Here is a 19,011-nt window from a genome sequence, read left to right as displayed (position 1 = left end):
TTAAAAACAAAATCACCCCCTGAAATTAAGAATGTTCTAGAATATAGTTACCAACAACGGGGCACGATTCCTTTATAAATTATTACTTACATTTGGTGCAGAGTATTGGGTGGGGTTTACCAAGACTACTGCTCTTATGGATGATAAAACTCACCTGGAGGATCACTTTGTGAAGATGAATAGGTGGGTATCTCAGAAGAGTGTACAATCAAAGGCTGCGTTCCAGGCTCAGTGAAATATATATCACTTGAGGAGCTATTTCTTCTGTTCTGCTCTACCGAAGAGGAGTGCTGGGTTAAATCTGCAGAACTGATCATTTCTGTATAAGAGGTGGTGCTTTCTGTTGCAGTTGTAGACATGGCACTGTTTGTTATAGACAGCAACGTCCTCTCTCCACTTCTGGAGAATGTAGCCAGTGTCTCCATATTGTCCGTAGGAGACCTGGAAGTCCTCATTTCAATATCTGAACTTCTAAGTGTCTGATAGCCGCTTCCAATGACTGAAAGGGAGGATAAGGGAAGTGAAAAAATTAAAAATTTTATCTGCATGAACACCAAGTGTGCAGAGTCAGATTCTGATCTCTGTTACACAGGGGGAAATCTGGAGTAATTAAGCTGAAATTCATGGAGTTTCTTTGGGTTTACACCAGTGTAAATGAGAGCAGAATCTAGCCCATGATGTCAAATTCAGAAATCAATGAGTTCGTGCAATGTAAGCCACGCTGCATTTGGGTCCTTCTCTTTGTCTGGGGAACAGTTTTGGGGAATTACTCTAAAATTAGTAAAAATGAATTCCTTAAAAAAAAATTATTGATGGAATACTTATAATCTGGAATCCCTAAAAGAACTGGTACCTCCAGGACTATTAGTCTTGGAAGCCAACTATTAGTAATGGAAGATCTAGCATGAATTTCAATGGTTTAAAAAACTGGAGTTTAGAAACTTCTATCTGCCTGGATAATAAGCTAAAAAGTCATAGGTTGGTATAATCTAGCAAACAAAAAAGGGAAACATCAAAATATTAGGGCTGATTTAGAAAATGTTGGCCACTGTCTTTTGTAGAATAAGAAACAAAACACTGGTCTCCCTATGCTATCCTCAATTCACTCCACCACAGCTATTATTTTAATGTTGACGTTAAGAGATACGGTGGCTTCTCAGTACCTCTAACTGTCAGACTGCGTGTCCCATATTGTGCACCCCAAAAACGAAGCACTCTGGGAACTCTTGTATAGCAGGGCCTTAATCTCTATTTTCCACCTGTGAAACAATCTGGTAATCATAGTGCTGACCTATCTTTGTACATCCCTTTGAGGTCTGTAGATGAAAGTGAGCAATCAGGGGAAAGTGTAATTAGTTATTACCGTGAAGTGAATCCTAGCTATCACAACAGTGCCTCTAATGTTCTCTGACGATAAGTGGAATCATTTTACGAAGATTACTTCTGAATGTGGCTTCAATAGTTAAATCTACATAACGTGTAGTGATCAACTAGATGTGGACAGCAATTTCAATTACATTCAGTTCAAAGTCTGAAAAAGACAGTGATCAAGGGGAAATGGGGAAATAAGTCAGTGAAAACTATTCACTAAGGCTGATGGGAAAATGGGATGTAATTTTTCTTTAAATTTCCCAGCAAATATGTCATCCTTCCCTGATCCTCATCAAAATTTGAAACTTCAATTAAAAATAGTCATATTTTCAAATGTCAAAAATTTCACCCACTCTGTACGAGGTCAAAAAATGAGACAAGATTTTGTTGAAAATTCTAATCTGTTTTTCGATCACAGGGTCAATTAAAAAAAAGTCATCTATTGGAAAATATCAAAAACATTCGCCCTGCCCTATTTTACTTTTTGACCAGACTTACTTTTTGAAGTTTTTAACTGAAAACATTTTCAACTTAGTACAAGCATTATATTGCTGGTGTGTCACTTTGAACATGTATTGTTGTATTCAGAGAGACGGTGGCATTCAGAGCTAGATTAGATTTCTTCTAGCACTCAAGGCTGATTCAGGGCTATCATTCAGGCACAGTTTGAGGCCCAGCACCAAAACCTAACAAGCTGTTCTGGAGAGACTTCGTCCCGAAGTAGAAGAAATCTCCCAAAACAGATTTCAGCCATTGTGGAAAATGGAAATCTCAAGAGAACTGGCTTGTGATCTCACGAGAACTGCAGTGCTGGTGAGATTCTGACTGTGTCCAAACTGGAAAAGAGGTCCCATCTGGGTTTGGATTCCATTCAGATTGGACTCAGACCACTCCTTGCTGGCCAGTTCTGACAGGCTGCAAAAGCTGTGTTCCCAAGCAGCACCAGGTTGGGAGGGGACATCCATAGGGAAGCAAAAAGAGTGCTGAGCATCTTCACTTTTCACTCCTCCTCTCTGCGCCAGATTCCAGTGGGAGAAAGCTGAGCCAGCTCTGCACCCAGAGACTCCACCGCCCCCAGGAAACCAATGGGAGTTAGGCACCCCATGGGATTGGCAAAAGCACCTAAGCACCTAGCTGCGTCTTTGGGCCCCTAAATACCTTTACAAATCTACCCCTAAACAAGGACTGAAGTGGCTGTTCATTAGTCAGCTTCTTGGTTCCATTACAGCGCTGGTCCCCAAATGTTTTTGACCAGACCCCCCTTACCTGGTCTGCACCCCCACCCCCCGAAGCAGGGCCACAGTCAAGGGCGGGGCTGGTGCTGCAGCTGCGGCCTCTGCCAGGAGCGGGCTCACAGTCGAGCCTGGAGTTGGGGGCTGCAGCCGGGAATTAGAGGCCGGAGCCGGGAGCGGGGCCACAGCTCAGCCAGGAGCCAGGGGCCGTGGCTGGGCCCACGGTTGAGGTTGGGAGCCATGGTCGAGGCTGGGAGCAGAGGTGTGGCTGGGAGTGGGCCCACAGCTCACCCAGGAGCCGGGAGCCGTGGCTGGGCCCACGGTCAAGGCTGGGAGCCGTGGTGCCTGAATGATAGTCCTGTGCCTGAATGATAGTCTGGTTGGGAGCAGAGGAGTGGCTGGGGGTGGGCCCACAGCTCAGCCAGGAGCTGGGAGCCGTGGCTGGAACAACGGTCGAGGTTGGGAGCCGTGATCAAGGCCGGGAGCAGAGGTGTGGCTGGGAGCGGGGCCGCAGTCGGGGCCAGAACTGCAGTTGGGGGAGTCATAGCTAGGGTTGCCAACTTTGGTTGGATTAATTCCTGGAGCTATTGTTACATGACAATCTTTAATTCCTGGAGACTTCAGGACAATCCTGGAGGACTGGCAACCCTCATCAGGGCCTCAACTGGGGCTGTGGCCAGGAGTGGAACCATGGCCGGGGGCTGGGGTCAGAGTGGAGCTCAGGGCAGAGCAGGGCTGGGTGGCGCTCCCTTCCTGCACCCTGTGAGGGCTGGCGCGCGCCACCCCGGCTCCTGGCCCCGATCGTGGGCCCGCTCCCCCCCAAATGTTCCTCCGCGCCCCTGTAGGCGACATGCCCCACATTTGGGGATGACTGCATTACAATATTAGCGAATACTGCTGACCCCAGTAAGACTGTATGCTATCGTCGTAGTTTTAGCCTAGTACTACTCCATAGCCCACTACCTTCTGACCACAGTGCATAACGATAACTGCAGTGAGCAGTCTGTGGAAGGGAGGTTTAGTTGTGGAAGTCTGGCTTATACACACAAACACACAGAGAAAGAGGGAGAGGGTGGGGGCTTGGAAGGATCAGATTTTTATCAGTAAATGTTGGTAAGTGTTGATTTCAATGCATGGACACAAATTGACAAAAAACATTTCCATCTGTAATAATCAAAATTTCAGAAAGGCCAAGAAAGAAAAACGCCACTTGAAAACTTATTAGAGTTTGATTTAAGTACATTTACTTTGTCTATTTTGACATCTGTTGTAGACAATTTGTGTTTTAACGATTATAAAGCTTTAACTTATTTCTGAGTCTCAGAATCTCCTGTCATTAAATAATTATTGTCTGACCTCCACATCATTTCCTACAACTGTGAAACCAATAAACATTGAAAAAATATGCTTATAAACAAACATCAATATTATCCAATAGTAACTATCAAAATTAAAATCAAATTCTGCCAAGCACATATGTAGAGCTGTAGGAAACATGAGGATTTCAGTTCATGTTGATCTCATGAACCAAAACACGTGAGTTCAGTTCACCTAAGTTTGCAGCCCCTGAGGCTTCAGTGATGTTTTGGGTCCAAATAACCCCCCAAATCTATATAAACACCAAATGTGCCTGCTTCATTGTAAACTAAAACAAAACAAATAGCCTCACTCAGTCTTTGCTGATTACCATAAGCAATTTTCTGGGAGAGCATCCTGAAGGTCCCAAGCCCTCTCTGGCTCCTGTGTGGGGAGTATGGCAAACTACCTAGCCCGTTTCACCATCTTCAGACAGGTAGGTAGCAGTGAGGGAGTAGGTCTGCAGCCTTCTATTAAATGAGGAAAAATCTAGGGGATGAAAACCTGCTTTTCCACCTCCACATCCAGCAGCACGGGGATCCACAAAGCTATAGCATATCCTGTGTCATCATCCCACTCCCAATTACTGACTACTGGGCACCTCAGAACAAGGTAACTGACAATGATGGAGAAAGCAGTGGGATCGTCCAGACTCCACCAAAGATCACGCTGCTAAGAAGGAACCCTGCTCACCTTTTCTGTATTCCCCTGCCGAGCACTTTTCACAAGAGCAGGGGCGTTTATTGCCAGGCCCTGGTTAAATTCCAGGGGGGCTAGTCAACCTCATTTTTTCCTAGTACATATTCTTAATCATCTTCCCAGAAATGTCATGCAGGATTGCAGTGAGCCTGCCACACCAGAGATGGCTGCATTTCCTGACTCCTGATATGATCTCTCTTAAATACAGCAGTTTCAATGTTAACTTGCCAAGAAGAGAGAGAGAGATGGAAAGTATTTGATTTAGACAGTAAGTACCTTGTAGCAGGCACTTTGTTTCTAATACAGATTGTAAATCACTTGAGGCAGGGACTGTCTTTTTGTCTTAGCCCAATGGGGGCCTGGTCTATGAATAAGGCTCCTAGATGATACAGTAATATGGAAAAAATAATAATAATGTTTGCATAATGCTGAGCACAAACAACAACAATAGTTTGGCAGAGTCGCATCTGTTTTTGCTCTATATAATAAATGTAAAGTAACACACACTGAGAAAGCCTTTTGAGGCTAAATACGGATAACGCAAGATTTACCTTTCCAGACTATTGACTAGCTTGTCACTGAACCATCAGAAGGGCAAGCTACCGTATATACTGTGATACATTCAGACAGATTGCACAGAGCAATAGTATAATGCCGGCCAAATTCAGGTGCCTAGAGTGCAGCTCTGCTGTTAAAATTAATTGTGTAAAAAAAGCACAGCCTGGGGTTCCATACTTATGGTCTCTCAGTGACTCCTGATCAAACATCATCAGTTTAAAAGTAAAAAGACAGACGTGGTTTTTCTAGCTGCTTGCCCAGCAAACCTGGGATCTGGGTTCTTTCCTGTTTGCAACGTCACCAGTGATAAATGGCCTGCTACACCTGTGAAGCTCCACTGTCTTCAAATTATGCCCTCGCTAACACCTGTGCAATGCCACCACCTTCAGGGAGGGCAGAATCCAATACTATTCTTGGAACTTAACAGCTCTGTTGACGCCGTGCAAGACAGAACAGAATCCAATTCATTCTCCCAGGATATAATTCAGTTTGTTTCCCTTACACTAGTTTGGCTCTGCAGGGCAAACAGGAATAAAAACGGAGTCAAAAACTTGTCTTAGTCACCCAAGTCAGTAGATCTAACTCTGAATACAGCCAGGGAGCAGCTCCACTGAGTCAGAAGGTGCCATTTTCAGAGGAGAATCGCACTTTCAGTTGCCCACCTGGTTTTGAGGGCGCAGTTTACTCAGTTACGTTTGAAAATCTGGCCCACATTGTGCAAGACAGAATGAAAAAATCAAACATGACAAAAATCTCTAATGACCGCTCAGTCCCTAACAAGAAACGTATGATCTGGGCTCAAGACAATTACAATCAGACTGTTGTTGACTCCCTTGCAGAAACTGGTCTTCAGACATGACCCTCAGCTTGTGCAGAATGGCCCAGACCCAAACATCTTGCAAAATGAAATAAACACAGGACCTTCTGGTCTCTTCAGCTCCATTACAGATTTAGACTATAAGCAGTCCCATAGCTCAGGTACAGTTTTGTCACTAAAGATTTTGTCACATGCTAAGCTGTTGCCTTTGACTTAAAAAATAAACTCCTTCTACATTGCCACAGCTGTCAAGACAAAAATTTTAATTGTAACATTAAATTGTCGCACCACCTGCAGCATCAGCGTTTTTGTTTCCAGTTAGAACTATAGCACTAGCAATGATGCTTACCAGACACATCTAATCTTAAGTGCTACTTTTTCTTTGTAAGCTCAAGAAGTATGCTACTTATTCACCGTGCAGTTATAACGTGTCCAGTATAAACAGATCACGTTCCAGCAGATTTTTCAGCCCCGGTGTCTGTTGTTTTCAGCCTGGCTCTGTAACCAGCTTGTGAAAGTCTTCAAACATATGCAGACACGTTAAAAGTATTTCTGTATAATATAGCTGGACTTTATTCCCACCCCCGTGCCAGGAAGGCCCTACTTTGTGTCAGCATCACAACCCCTGTCTCTCCCTGTTTACGTACCCAAAGTTCTCTTCATCCTTGAGGCTCGTATCACATGTAAGCTGTGCCACTGTGGAAGTGGTTGTTAATCTAAAAGCCAATCACAATGTTTTCAACAGACATCAGTCAAGCCGATTGTCACAAAGCACATGGTTACTAATGGTGGGCAAGGTTGTGACCTAAAGGCCTCGAAGGCGGAATAGAGAGAATAGGATTTCCACCTCCCGTTGCATCAGGCCTACCATACTACACTCTGGAGAGCATGGCCGATGCTCCCTGTGGTGGGCTGGAGGTGGGCAGGGATGAAACTTTTGCCTGTGCATCATCCCTAACTTCAGCACAGTTTGACTTCCCCCCTTCTTTACTATTATTCACGCCCAGTATTGACAGAGGTGGACTAATCTCTTTTATTCAGACTCTCTCTATCATTGCAGGTAATTTGCTTGGCTTCACCTTTGCCATGCCTCATTAGCTGGAGTAGACAGAGCAGACCCATAGAGCATGTGCAATTGGTACAACTTTTACAAGCCAGCTGGCCAGGCCTGAGACACACACGGGGAGGGGCAAGTGACTTGCCTAAAGTCAGATCCGTCACAGAACCAAAACTAAAACGCAGGTCTCCCAAGACCCAGCCCTGCACCTGCTCCCCTGTGCCATGCTGCTTGGTTCACCTGTGAAATGCAGTCACCTCTGGTGTGGAACACTACAGAACAGTTTTAGGACAGGAAATGAAGGAGGCAATACCAATCTGAACTACAGGAGGAATTTAGGTAGGCCAAATGTAACTATCCACACTGGAATTTGGCCAGGATGTTGAGGGATCACACCTCTACCCTTGCATGGGATCTTCCATCATCTCCTTGGTTTTATATCTGAACTGAAATACAGCACCTCATCCCCTAGGATATTAGTACAATACTGATTCAGACAGACACTGAATCACCAACAGCAGTCCCTTGAGCACCCAAGCATTATTCCTCGAGGTCACCCAGCCCAGTACCACATAGGCCTATCTATCCTTGTTTAGTTTATAGAGGCTATAAAGAGCCCAACCCTGCTCCCAGGGAAGTCAGCAGCAAATCCCAAACTACTTTCAAAAGAAGCAGGCCCTAAAATAGGGGTCTCGTCACTGAAATGCAGGCAGCTTGGGGTGGAAGGCAGCTGCTGTTAACCAGCTGCATGACATACATTTTAGGGCAGGAAGTGAAGAAGAATATTGTATCCCTTTAAAATTGCAGGGGGTAGTGGGATTAAAAGGTAAGCAGAATGGGATCACCTGAGCTGAAATTTGACCACAATGCCAGGGCTAACACCGGTACAAACCATGCAACATAAATTGATCTAGCCATTTATGTCTTGTTCACTGAACTGAGAACTATTCTCCGCTCTTCTCTAGAAGGGATTTCCTAATTTAACCTCTAGAAGTGAAGAAATTATCCCCTCTAACCAGGGAGCAAAATTAAATCGGAGTTAATCATTAACCAGCAAAAATTAATAAAAGATAATATACTAGGTCATCCAATTCTACAAAACAACCACCCTTAACTCAGTTTCCATCATGTAGTTCAGTCACTTCCCCCCACATGCCTGACTTTAATCTTCCCTTCATAGCTCATTTGAGAAGAGAAGGTAACATTTAGCAGGACAGGCTCATTGTACGGTGCAGCTGTGTTAAGTTATTGTATGTGAAGAATAAGGTGATGTTTTGCGCCTTTCTGGGACGAAGCCTACTAAAGTCGATCTCTCATGAGAAAGAGAAGCTGTAATTGTAAAGCTCCCATCTGTTCAACTACATAATCTCAGCATCAGACTGAGAGACAGAAAAAAAAAATCTAAACACAGAAAGCTCTTTGCCGGCTACAGGAAAACTTTAGGACTCAGATTAAGCCGTAAAGGATCAATAAAGACCAGAACAAGCCATCTACTTGCTGAATCTGTCCAGCCTCACTAGGTGGCACATACTTCTGCTTGTGTCTTTCTCAGCCACCAGGAAAATGGCTCTGTGTCATGTTTTGAAACACTGCTGCGGATGTAATGATTATGGGTGGAGGCCATTTGGGAGCCAAGCGAGTTTGTATGAACAAAAGCTACAGCCCTAAATCTGGACTGTCCAGGGCTCTGTGGGATTTTCAGTTTCCTTCCTTGTCCTTGCCCTGAAACAGCACTGAGAAAAAATCTGAAGCATAAAAAAAAAACTTTTCATGCTTTAAACTGGTCAGTTCAGTATAAACATGTTGATATTATTCCTTCAAAAGGGGCCTTTGTGTGCACTAGCCATCAGAAGAGTTTAAAGGGGGGAAGATTGCAACATACATTTCACCTCTTCATTATTTCTATCGATATTTATAAATGGGCAAGGGACCAAAAAACTTAATCTCTAGGAAATATCCCGCTAACACTAGCCAGATTCAATAGGCAAGGCACCCAGTCTCCCACAACTGTAGATAAATCCCTATATTAAGCTATATTGTATAACCTCTGTATTAAGCTATTTGAGGGCAGCATCAAAAAACATCATCTCCAGATGCTCCCCTTCATGAGAACATCCCTGGTATCCCATCCAATATCAAGCAACTGCATCAGAAAACAGCTGGGGCTTGCACTGGGTCCTGGAGGCCAGCAAACCCAGGTTCTAGCAGGCCACCCTTTTTCTATCCGTGCACAGCTATTTTTTTAAATTCAGCATCTTCAGGGAAACACATTAAATATCACTCAGTGTCCAATATCCCCAATATGGTTTTGTTTCTGTTCAGCATTTGCACTACGCCTCTCTATACATTCTGTCCCCAAGAGAGCTATTGTGTGTCTCCAGCGAGTTATGGGACAAGGAACAGATGCACTGACAACAGACAACGTTCTTCCATTGCACCCATTTCACCCACCCACCCCTCTCTGCCTTCAGAAGCAGAGGAGAAAACAAAACAGTAAAACCAGACTGTTATCTAGCACTGGCTCCACAGCACACTACCCAACCCGTCTGTCTTTGCACAGAAGTCTCCCTTGGAAGTGGTAGGAGGGTACAACCGCTCTTTATGGTGTAGATCCCCCAACTTAAACTTGCAGGACACCCCTGTGTGAGCTCACGCTAGCTGGCTCAGCATAAACACTCTGAGCCCCACTCCATCAGCCCCACTACATATGGAGTGTCAATGGCACATGCTGGAGCTTGGAAGCGTTACAGAGACGCACGTCCTCTTCAGGATGGCCCAGACCTCCAAAGAACCTGGGGTTTAGAGGCTGAATCTTTCCCTGGCCTCGAGGGCAGTGAAACTCTTCCCACTTCTAAAAAGACCAACCAGGTGGAAACTCAAGCAGTTCCCAGTCTCTTCAGTGGGAAATTTGGCCCGTATCTTGCATAGGCTCCTCAAGTGAAGATAATTACAACTGTCCAAGACTAATAGTAGGACAGTTAGCCAGCAAAGCCCACCCACAGCACCTACCACAATGGACTCCTGGGCTATGACTTGAGCTCCTAGGTGCTACCTCAATACCAATCAATCAATAAAAATAAGCACTTATCCTATCGCTGCAATACACAAATGTACTGAGAACATCTTCCATCTTTCCCACCCACGGATATTAGGAAATTGAAAACACACTAGTCAGATAGGCAGTGGAGCCACTTTAATGATGGTACCAGTAATATGATGACGTCAGACACAAACACAGCATGAGGTATCTATGCCAGTCACTCAAGCATTCCGCTCATTGCCTCTGCTCAGGAAAACATAACATGCCAAACAAAAACGGCAAGGGAATCTTTTCTCTGTGGCAATCACCGTCCAGCAATCAAGCTTTACAAGAAAAAAAAAACAGCCTAAAGGAGACTGTGATTGAATCACTGAAGCTCACAGCTTGTCCCCTTCGGTTCCTTAAAATGTAAGGGTAGGATATAAGATGGCAGGAGAGGTAAGGAGAAACTTGAAAAAGAGGGGGGAGAAAGGGGAGGAAGGGGGTTTGTCCTTTATATTTGTCTGTGATAGATTGAAAAAAAGCCTAAAGGAGTTTTGTTTTCTGGTTTTTCATCTTAGAAATCCTAGGAATGCCAAGTCTGGCCTTCCCTACTGTTGTTGTTGGAGAACTTCTTGGAGGAATCAGAGATGTTTATTGGGGACTTTTCTCAGCCCTTCACTGAAATCACAGGGGTGCCAATTCCTTACTGAAAGGGAGCTTCTCTCTCAGTGGTTTAGTTAAATAAGTGTTAATAAAAAGAAACAAAAAAATCTTCCAAATACTATGAATAATAACAGCAAAAATTCCCTTCCCTTCTCCGTTAATCAGGTTTCACTTTCTGCTACATGATCCTAATAATTCCCCAGCCACCCACAGCATGCAAAAGACCTCAATTTCTAACAATAAATACTAGCAAGATTTCAATTTATTTTCAAAATCTTTCAGGCCTTTCTTTTATAATGAAACACAACAAAGAAGTCGACCACCCAATTTCCTCCCCCTACTTTTTTTTGTTTTAAAAGTTCCCTTGACATTTTCATTAGCTGGAAGGCAGCATCAATCCTTCAGGCCCTAAGCAGCTAAGAGAAAAGCCCTTTAGAGAGCTGTTTTGTTGTCATTTTAATTTTTGCTCCCTTCTGAGGGCAGTGCTGCTGGAGTCTGTCAGACGGCTGGAAGAGGAAGTTGACTGGCAAGACTCCACCAAAGTGGAGCTGCTAGGTCATTGGAACAATAAAAAAGCAAGAAAAAACATCCTGGCTGCAAAAAAGAAAAAAAGAGCAAAGCCCATAGCAGTTCCCTGGGTGTGTACAGTACAGGTTGAATGGAGTGAACTAAGCCCTAAAACATCAGGACAATGTCACTGCTGACTTTTAGAAGCATACGAGTTAACTTATAGCACAGACTCTTCTGCAGTGCTAGTAAGCGTAAGGAAAGAGAAATAAAACCCAATGTGTCTGGAAAGTTTCTAATCATTAGAAAACTTACACGGGGCTTGATGGAACAATATTTCCGAGGAAGCTAGCCTGCTGCTTGTATATAAAGATTAATTACTCTTTGAATGTTAAACAGAGTATCACACGGCTTGTTGCTCCATTAGACAGTTCCCAGCAGCCGGCCACACTTATTTAAACGGTAAGGCGTAGGAAAACTCTCCTTCAATAGGAACACATTTCAGTAATAACACAGGGACTGATCTCAGGAAGCTTTGAGTGATCTGCAACTCACAGATTCAGGCTCTTACATTGGAAAAGGTGTGCGGAACTCAAAAGTTTCAAACTGAAACTCTAGGATAGTGAACCCTACGGCGAGAAGGGAGCATTAGACCATCACATCTGACCTCCCATATATCACAGGTCACTGAATTTCACCCAGTTTCCCCTGCTTTGAGCCCAGTAACTTGTGTTTGACTAAAGCACAGCTTGAGAACCCCAAAACTTTGCTGCTTGCGGCCTGGTCCACATACAGATTTTGTACCAGTATAACTATTTCAGTTAGGGGCATGATTTTTTTTTTTACCACCTGGGGGAATAAACTATACCTGGTTCAACACTTTTTTACTGGGCTAACAGCATCTCCAGCTTTTACTACACCGGTAGAGTTAAAGTGGCACAACTTTTTGTGTAGACAAGACTTTTGTTAAAAATATTCAGCCATATTTAGACTGCAAAAACAACCCAAGCCCTTCAAATAATTAATACTTGACATTTCTGGAACACCTTCCATCCAAGGATCTTACAGTGCTTTACAAAATGAATGATTTATCCACATACTTCCCACCTGCCCCCACGCACCCAGTAGAAAAGCCCTGTTTTCCCCATTTTTACAAAAAAAGATGGCACAAAGAGGTCAAATGACTTGACCAAAGCCACAGGGGAAGTAAGTGCCAGAGCCAGGATTAGAACTCACGAACATGGTCTGCACAAGGTCACCCAGGAAGTCACTGACAGAGCTAAGAGCACAACTTCAAGCTCCTGACTTCCAACCACAAAACCATGTTTTCTCTTCTTAACTCAACGTTGTACTCCTTAAGCAGACAAAACACCCATGGGAGTTTTGTTTATGTTAGGAGTATAGGATCAGGCCCTATGTCACGTGCCTCCCATCCCATCACTCCTCCTCCCTCAAAAATGTTATTCCACTTCAAGACCTGCCCTCGAACAGTTCTTTGCTCTTTAAACCCATTCCTACTCAGCACCTTATTCTGGTCCATCCCAACTGATTTGTCTTCAAAACCTGAAAAAGGGCAGCACAGCACTTGCAAATGCTTCCTTTGGAGTGAATTTTTAAACACTTATTTACCACTGTCTCATTGCTTTTTAATCCCATTGTGTAACAGGGATCACATTAACATGACGCACGTCTGCAGTAAAAAGCTTCTTTGGTGATCAGACACTGCTGATTTGCGATGGCTTTTAATCAGCCTCACAAAACTGTTTATCACTTTGCATGCAGCAACACAGCAAGCATTATCCCACTGATTGAGCTGTTTGCTGGGAGCTAATAATCCATCTCCAGCAAAGGACACCTCAAGTGATTCCTCTGTGCATCTCTCCACATTGCTTCCAGACAGTAGCTGAGTTCCCATTGCACATCTCGGCGCTCTTTGGGAAGCAGGACTGCAGCAATGCCGCTACCCTGAGTTCTTTCCAGTCACATTCTTCCAACACATGGTCTGGGAATGGTATACTGCTTTGGTTTGAACTGTACTTGATCTGAACACCCTATCATTTGCTTCCCCCTAATGAGCCATCCTGCCATCTGGTGAATGCAAAGCCTAGATGCTGGAACAGCTTTTCCATTGCTAATCAAAGCACAACAAAGCCTTGTTTCAATTGAACACAAAGATTCAGGATAGGGGAGGTGGATTACAGCATACTAAAGATCCTGTGGGTTCTAACATCTGCAGCATTCATCCCCACAAAAGCCACAAATCAGTTTGGCTGGAGGACAGCAGTCAGTTTACTGCAAATGAGACTATTGGACTCAAGCAGATCTGTGCTCTGCCAGGGCTCCTTCTACAGCAAAGCTGTTCAGTGCCTGGAATCTCCTTGCTGATCCCGTGTGCCATGGAATCTCACTGCCCTCCTTCAAATGCCTCCCACTGGCAGACCATGGCCCTGGCAAAGCACTTAAGCATGTGCTCAACTTTAAGCATGTGAATAACCCCAATGGAATTACTCATGTTCTTAAGTGCTTTGCCGGATCAAGGCCTCAGTCAGGATCTTCCAGTGCCAATCTTTACCCAGGTCTCCATTATGAAGAGTGTCTATAAACGCCCAAGCTATCTTTTTTAAATCCAAAGTCAAACAAATTTTTTTTTTACCTCATTACATCTTTCAGTGTTGCAACCCTTGTTCTCCTAGTGTTTATCATCAGCCCCTTGTTGTGTAAAGTCTCATTTAGAATGTAAGCTCTGCAGAAGAGGAATTTCGTTTTCAGGATCTAACACATAAATACAGCTTTGTCTTTTCTTAGAGTCACTACAAAGGGATATGGTCCCATGTCTAGAATCAGATGACTTTGCTCATATGGCTGTTCTCTGTTAGATCTACAAAGTGATACACACAGCAGCCAAGAAAAACAAATCTTACTAAATATTATGACACACAGACACATTATACCACATACTCTTATGCATATTTATTAACTGTAAAGAAAATTAATAGTTATTAAGGCCAGAAGGGACCATTATGACCATCTAATGTGACTTCCTGTGTAATATAGGCCAAAGAACCTCACCCAATAATTTCTGCGTCAAGCCCATAACTTCTGTTTGAGCTATCACAGATCTTTTAGAAAGACACACAGCCTTGATTTAAATACTTCAAGTGATGGAGAATCCACCACCTCTCTGGGTAAGTTTTTCGGTTAATACTCTCACAGTTAAAAATGTGCACTTTATTTTTAGTCAATTTTTCTAGCTTCATCTTCTATCATTAGCTCTTATGGATTTTTCTGCCAGATTAAAGAGCAATATACCATCAGAAATCTATTCCCCAGGGTGGTTACTTGTAGACTGTGAGCAAATCATCTCTTTAATTTCTCTTAGATAAGCTACATTGATTGAACTTCTTACATCTCTAACTTTACATTCTTGTCTCTCTTTTCTGAACCCTGTCCAAATTTTCAACTTTTTAGAATGTTCAAAATCCCATCTTGGTGCCACAAAAACCTTATTCTGTCCCATGAGAACAGCCAGGATGATTCTGATTTTACATAGCATCCACATTGTTTGTAGGCTGTGTAATAGAAATTAAACTAGCACATCAAAACTCTGCTTCCGCTTGAACTGCGTTCAGCACTTCCTGCTCTATGCACAGAAGTGGGAATTCAGGTCAGAGTGAGAAAGTGTCTGTCAGGTTGGAAGCCGCAACAGTACAATTTTTGTCCATGACACAAACATGCCACTACTGGACAGGAACTGCTGGCTTGGCATGGGGGGAACTGGCTTAGAGTTGCAACGATGCTAAAATAGGGAGATGAATTGTGCAATGGATGCTTGCACAGTGCCTGTCCCACACTATACCCATCTCATTCTCTTATTTTCATGATTCTGCAGCCCTGTGCTGCCTTATGGATGAGAGGTAAAACTCAGGTCAATGGCCATTGTGGTCAAAGTTACTGTGACACTTTCCAAAAGACGGAGGGTTTCAAAGCCAGGGTTCTGGCCAGATTCCAGCCTAGATAACTACATTCTGCTTCTGAAAATCCACCCACTCTTTGAATTGGGCTTAGTATAGAGCTGAGCAAATGTTAAACTTTAAAAAGGAAAAACCCAGACATTTGGCAGGAATGATAACATAATATAAATAATAAAAAGTGACAGCAAACACTTGCTTAGGAAAATAATATACTGTAAATTCCCATCACAATAACTGATGTTTTTCAATGAGAGGTTGTGTCACCCTACGAGGGAATCAACGCCTCCTCTCCCCATTTTCACCCCAGCTGTCCTGCCTTCGTCTCTCTCTGGATTATGAAGCTCCTTTGCTTCAACACTACAGGGACCGCACTCTTTCCAGAAGGTCCACCCATAAATGACAGCTCCTCACCTGGAGGGCCACACCAGTCCCACAGGTGCCTAAACTTATTCCCTTTGTCTGTGTCCCGTTGGTCAGCCTCACGGACAGTGGTGAGCTGGAGCCGGTTCACACCAGTTCGCAAGAACCGATTGTTAAATTTAGAAGCCGGTGTAGAACCGGTTATTAAAGGGGCCAGCGGGTGGGCAAACGACCGTCCTGTCCGGCCCGCCTGAGCTCCCAGCTGGGGAGGCTCCCCCGGCCCCTTCCCCACCCCTCGCAGAGCACCAGCGTGCCAAGCTGCTGGCGCCAGCGCTCTGGGCGGCTCTGCAGCTCCTGCTGCTTTGAGCGGCATGGTAAGGGGGCTGGGAGGAGGGGTTGGATAAGGCAGGGGCCAGGCAGGGAACGGTTGGAGGGGTAGGAGGTTCTCGGGGGGTGGTCAGGGGATGGGGAACAGGGGGTTGGATAGGCATGGGAGTTCCCAGGGTCTGTTGGGGTGGTGGTGGATGGGATCGGGGCAGTCAGGGGACAGGGAGCAGGGTGAGTTGGGTAGGGAGTGGGATCCTGGGGGCAGTTGGGGTGGGGGTCTCAGGAGGGGTGGTCAGGGGACAAGGAGCGGGGCGGGTTGATGGGTTGCAGGTTCTGAGGGGGGCAGTCGGGGGCAGGGTGTGGGGGGAGGGGAACAGGCACGTGGGGCTTGTACTCACTGCGCAGTTCCCTACCAGGTCTTCGGCGACGGGGAGGGGTGTCTTCACTCGCTCCGGGTGAAGGACCCGCCACCGAAATGCCGCCGAAAACCCGGACCCCCCACTGCCGAAGTGCCGCCAAGGACCCGGTAGGGAACCAGTTATTAGGATTTTGGGAGCTCATCACTGCTCACAGGTCATATGGTCTATGTCCCTCATGGCTGGCTCCTTGCACACTGCCCTTCAAAGTCCACCCACCTCTCCCCAGCAAGTCCCCTTTTTACCCCAGTGCTGCCTCTTTCACCTCCTTCTCCTCTAATCACCTTCTAGCTGCCTCTGAGCCCCCTCCCAGCTCGAGCTGCCTTCTCATTAGTGGTATCTCTCCCCAGGACAGCATCCAGGTGCTGCATCACAGCTGTCGGCCCTAACATTACTCCTCTTGGTCAAAACTGCAGCAAGCGATAGTGCCAGAGCTACTACACCTGGCACTTTGTTTAGGCTGCATGCTGGGTTTTAACATCTTTTAAACAATACAAAAATAAAATAAAATAAAAATAAATAAAATAATGGTTTTGGCCGAGAAAAGTTTAGTCTGAAAAATTTTGCCTTGCTCTGATTTAATATTCAATCACTCACTGTCCTGTGCACTGTTTAACAACTGCCATATTTCACCCCTGCGGTGGCTACATTGCAGTGGTGGGTTACGATATTCAGCCCTGGAGGATTCTTGCTCACTGGCCAGCCATGGGGCTGGTGGAAACCAATCGCACCCAGAGTGAGACTGATAGCAACTAGCTACGCCTTACCCCACAAGCCCTGCCTATGAAATGAACTATTCATGAATGGTATGCTATTATAGCACCAGCGATGCCTCACTGACCCTCCCATAGCTGAGCTATCCAACTTCCCAGCAACAGAAGATGGGATTTGGGAGGAGATCGGAGAAAAATTATGAGTAGACAAGCCGCTTAAGGAGAAATTAATCCCTAGGACAGATAAGGCCCCCATCCCCCCCTGCTCCTGGAAAAGGATGATGATCTAAACTGCACTTCCTAGATGAAGCTATAACCATCTGCCGCAGGAAGTAGTGATGGTAGTGCTGAGGGGGACACTGGAGGGTGTATCCCTTCCAAAGGTTGAGTTAGTTCCTCTCTCCTCCTACCATGCAGGGGAAGAAACACTGACTAATAATCACTTGATGTAATGAGCAGCTTTCAACGTGTGGCTAACACTAGGCCATCTGTGTGATTACCGTGTACACAAATACATACACAGATAATTACACACCTCCTTTGTGAGCATTAGGGATGGGGACAGGGGATAGGTATTTGTGTCTACAATTTTCACTGGCTTTTTAAATGCCTCAGGGAGGCTCAAGACTGCGTGCCTTCTCCAGGCTCCCTGATCATTTCTCCCTAGGGACTAATTCTGCAGCAAAGAGGATACTCAGACAAGATTCGCCCTGATGAACTACGGTTCCCAGCACCTTAGAGTTCAGCTTCACGTCTGCATCATGCCACCAATGCAGACAAGCCTAGGACAATGGAGAATGGCAGGACTGCACTGTAAATCTCATTGCTGTCAGTCAGGGTGGACATAGAGAGGGTCAGATCAAAGGATGGAGAGATCTTTGGCAGGGTTTACACCCACTTTGCATACGTCTGAATGGCTGCATCAGGAACAATGGGAGAATCAGGCCCAGGATCTGCTTGAAATCTGTTCACGCCACAGCCCTGGACGTCCACCCACAGTGCACAGGCAGGCACCAGCTCATAGCAATAGCTCTGGTATTCTCTCGGAATCAAGTGACAGACAAGTTCAGGCTTTAATCCAGCATGTGATCTGAACTCATCCATTGTGGTTTCTTGTGGCGATTTGAATGCTGCCCTCGTTACTAATCCTTGGGGCTGAATTCCGACGATCTTTAATATTAAAAAACAGGACATTCTGGCAGACTATATTCTATTAAATGTATCTAAATACAAGTCAACAGGCATGCAATTATAACCATTCCAGTTCTTTCATTCCAGTACAGAATTTTCCTACTTCTTTATGTTGATCCTTTCATGTGTCCACATTTGCTTTTTCTGCGTCCCCACGTATGACTGTCTTCATGATTATTCTGAGCTCTGATCATGTTACCACTCTAAGAAACTGATTTTCAAAGAGCCTTTATTTCCTGGGTTGTCTGCCAGTCTAATACTACACCACCAGCCTGCATTTGATAAACGAGCCAATAATATTCTAAAGAGAATTGAAATATAGTGCTTAGCCCTGTAACCGAATCCGAATCAAACAATGATGAATGTTCAGATGCCTAAAGCTATTCAGGGGCATTTTTATAAGGTCTTTTAAAACTTGTGCCAAAGGTAAGAAGCCTTTTGAAGATGTCTTTGTGAATTACAGCTGCTGAAACACTCCTCTTTGTCCTTCTAGACACGGATGCAATTATGCCCAGCTCCCAAAAAAGAAGATAAGTGATAAATTACAAGAGCCGTATTATGCCTCACGATCAAGGTCACCCATTTGAATTTATGAGCAAAGCAGGTAATGTGCAGTTTGATGGTTTGTTGATACACCTTTCATGCAAATGCGTTTACAACATAGCCGTTGGAAATGACTTTAATATGACAATGCTGTTTGCCTCATTTAAGCATAATTTCATGTGATTTTGGCAGCCATATTACCTTGACC

At 44.7% G+C, this 19,011-nt stretch overlaps 1 protein-coding gene across 2 annotated transcripts in view; it reads right to left on the bottom strand.

The window, feature by feature from the left end:
• Positions 1–19,011, bottom strand: part of HEG1 (heart development protein with EGF like domains 1) — an 86,109-nt gene that overhangs the window by 55,954 nt on the left and 11,144 nt on the right. For both annotated transcript variants that reach the window (XM_039495720.1, XM_039495719.1), the window contains exon 2: positions 155–499. In XM_039495720.1, coding sequence (XP_039351654.1) covers positions 155–499 — 345 coding nt within the window. The remainder of the gene's footprint in view (positions 1–154; positions 500–19,011) is intronic.

Source organism: Mauremys reevesii, linkage group 11 (assembly GCF_016161935.1).
Source record: "Mauremys reevesii isolate NIE-2019 linkage group 11, ASM1616193v1, whole genome shotgun sequence".
NCBI lineage: Eukaryota > Metazoa > Chordata > Testudines > Geoemydidae > Mauremys > Mauremys reevesii.
Note: the sequence above shows the minus strand (reverse complement) of the source record. Positions and strands in the feature narration are given on the sequence as shown.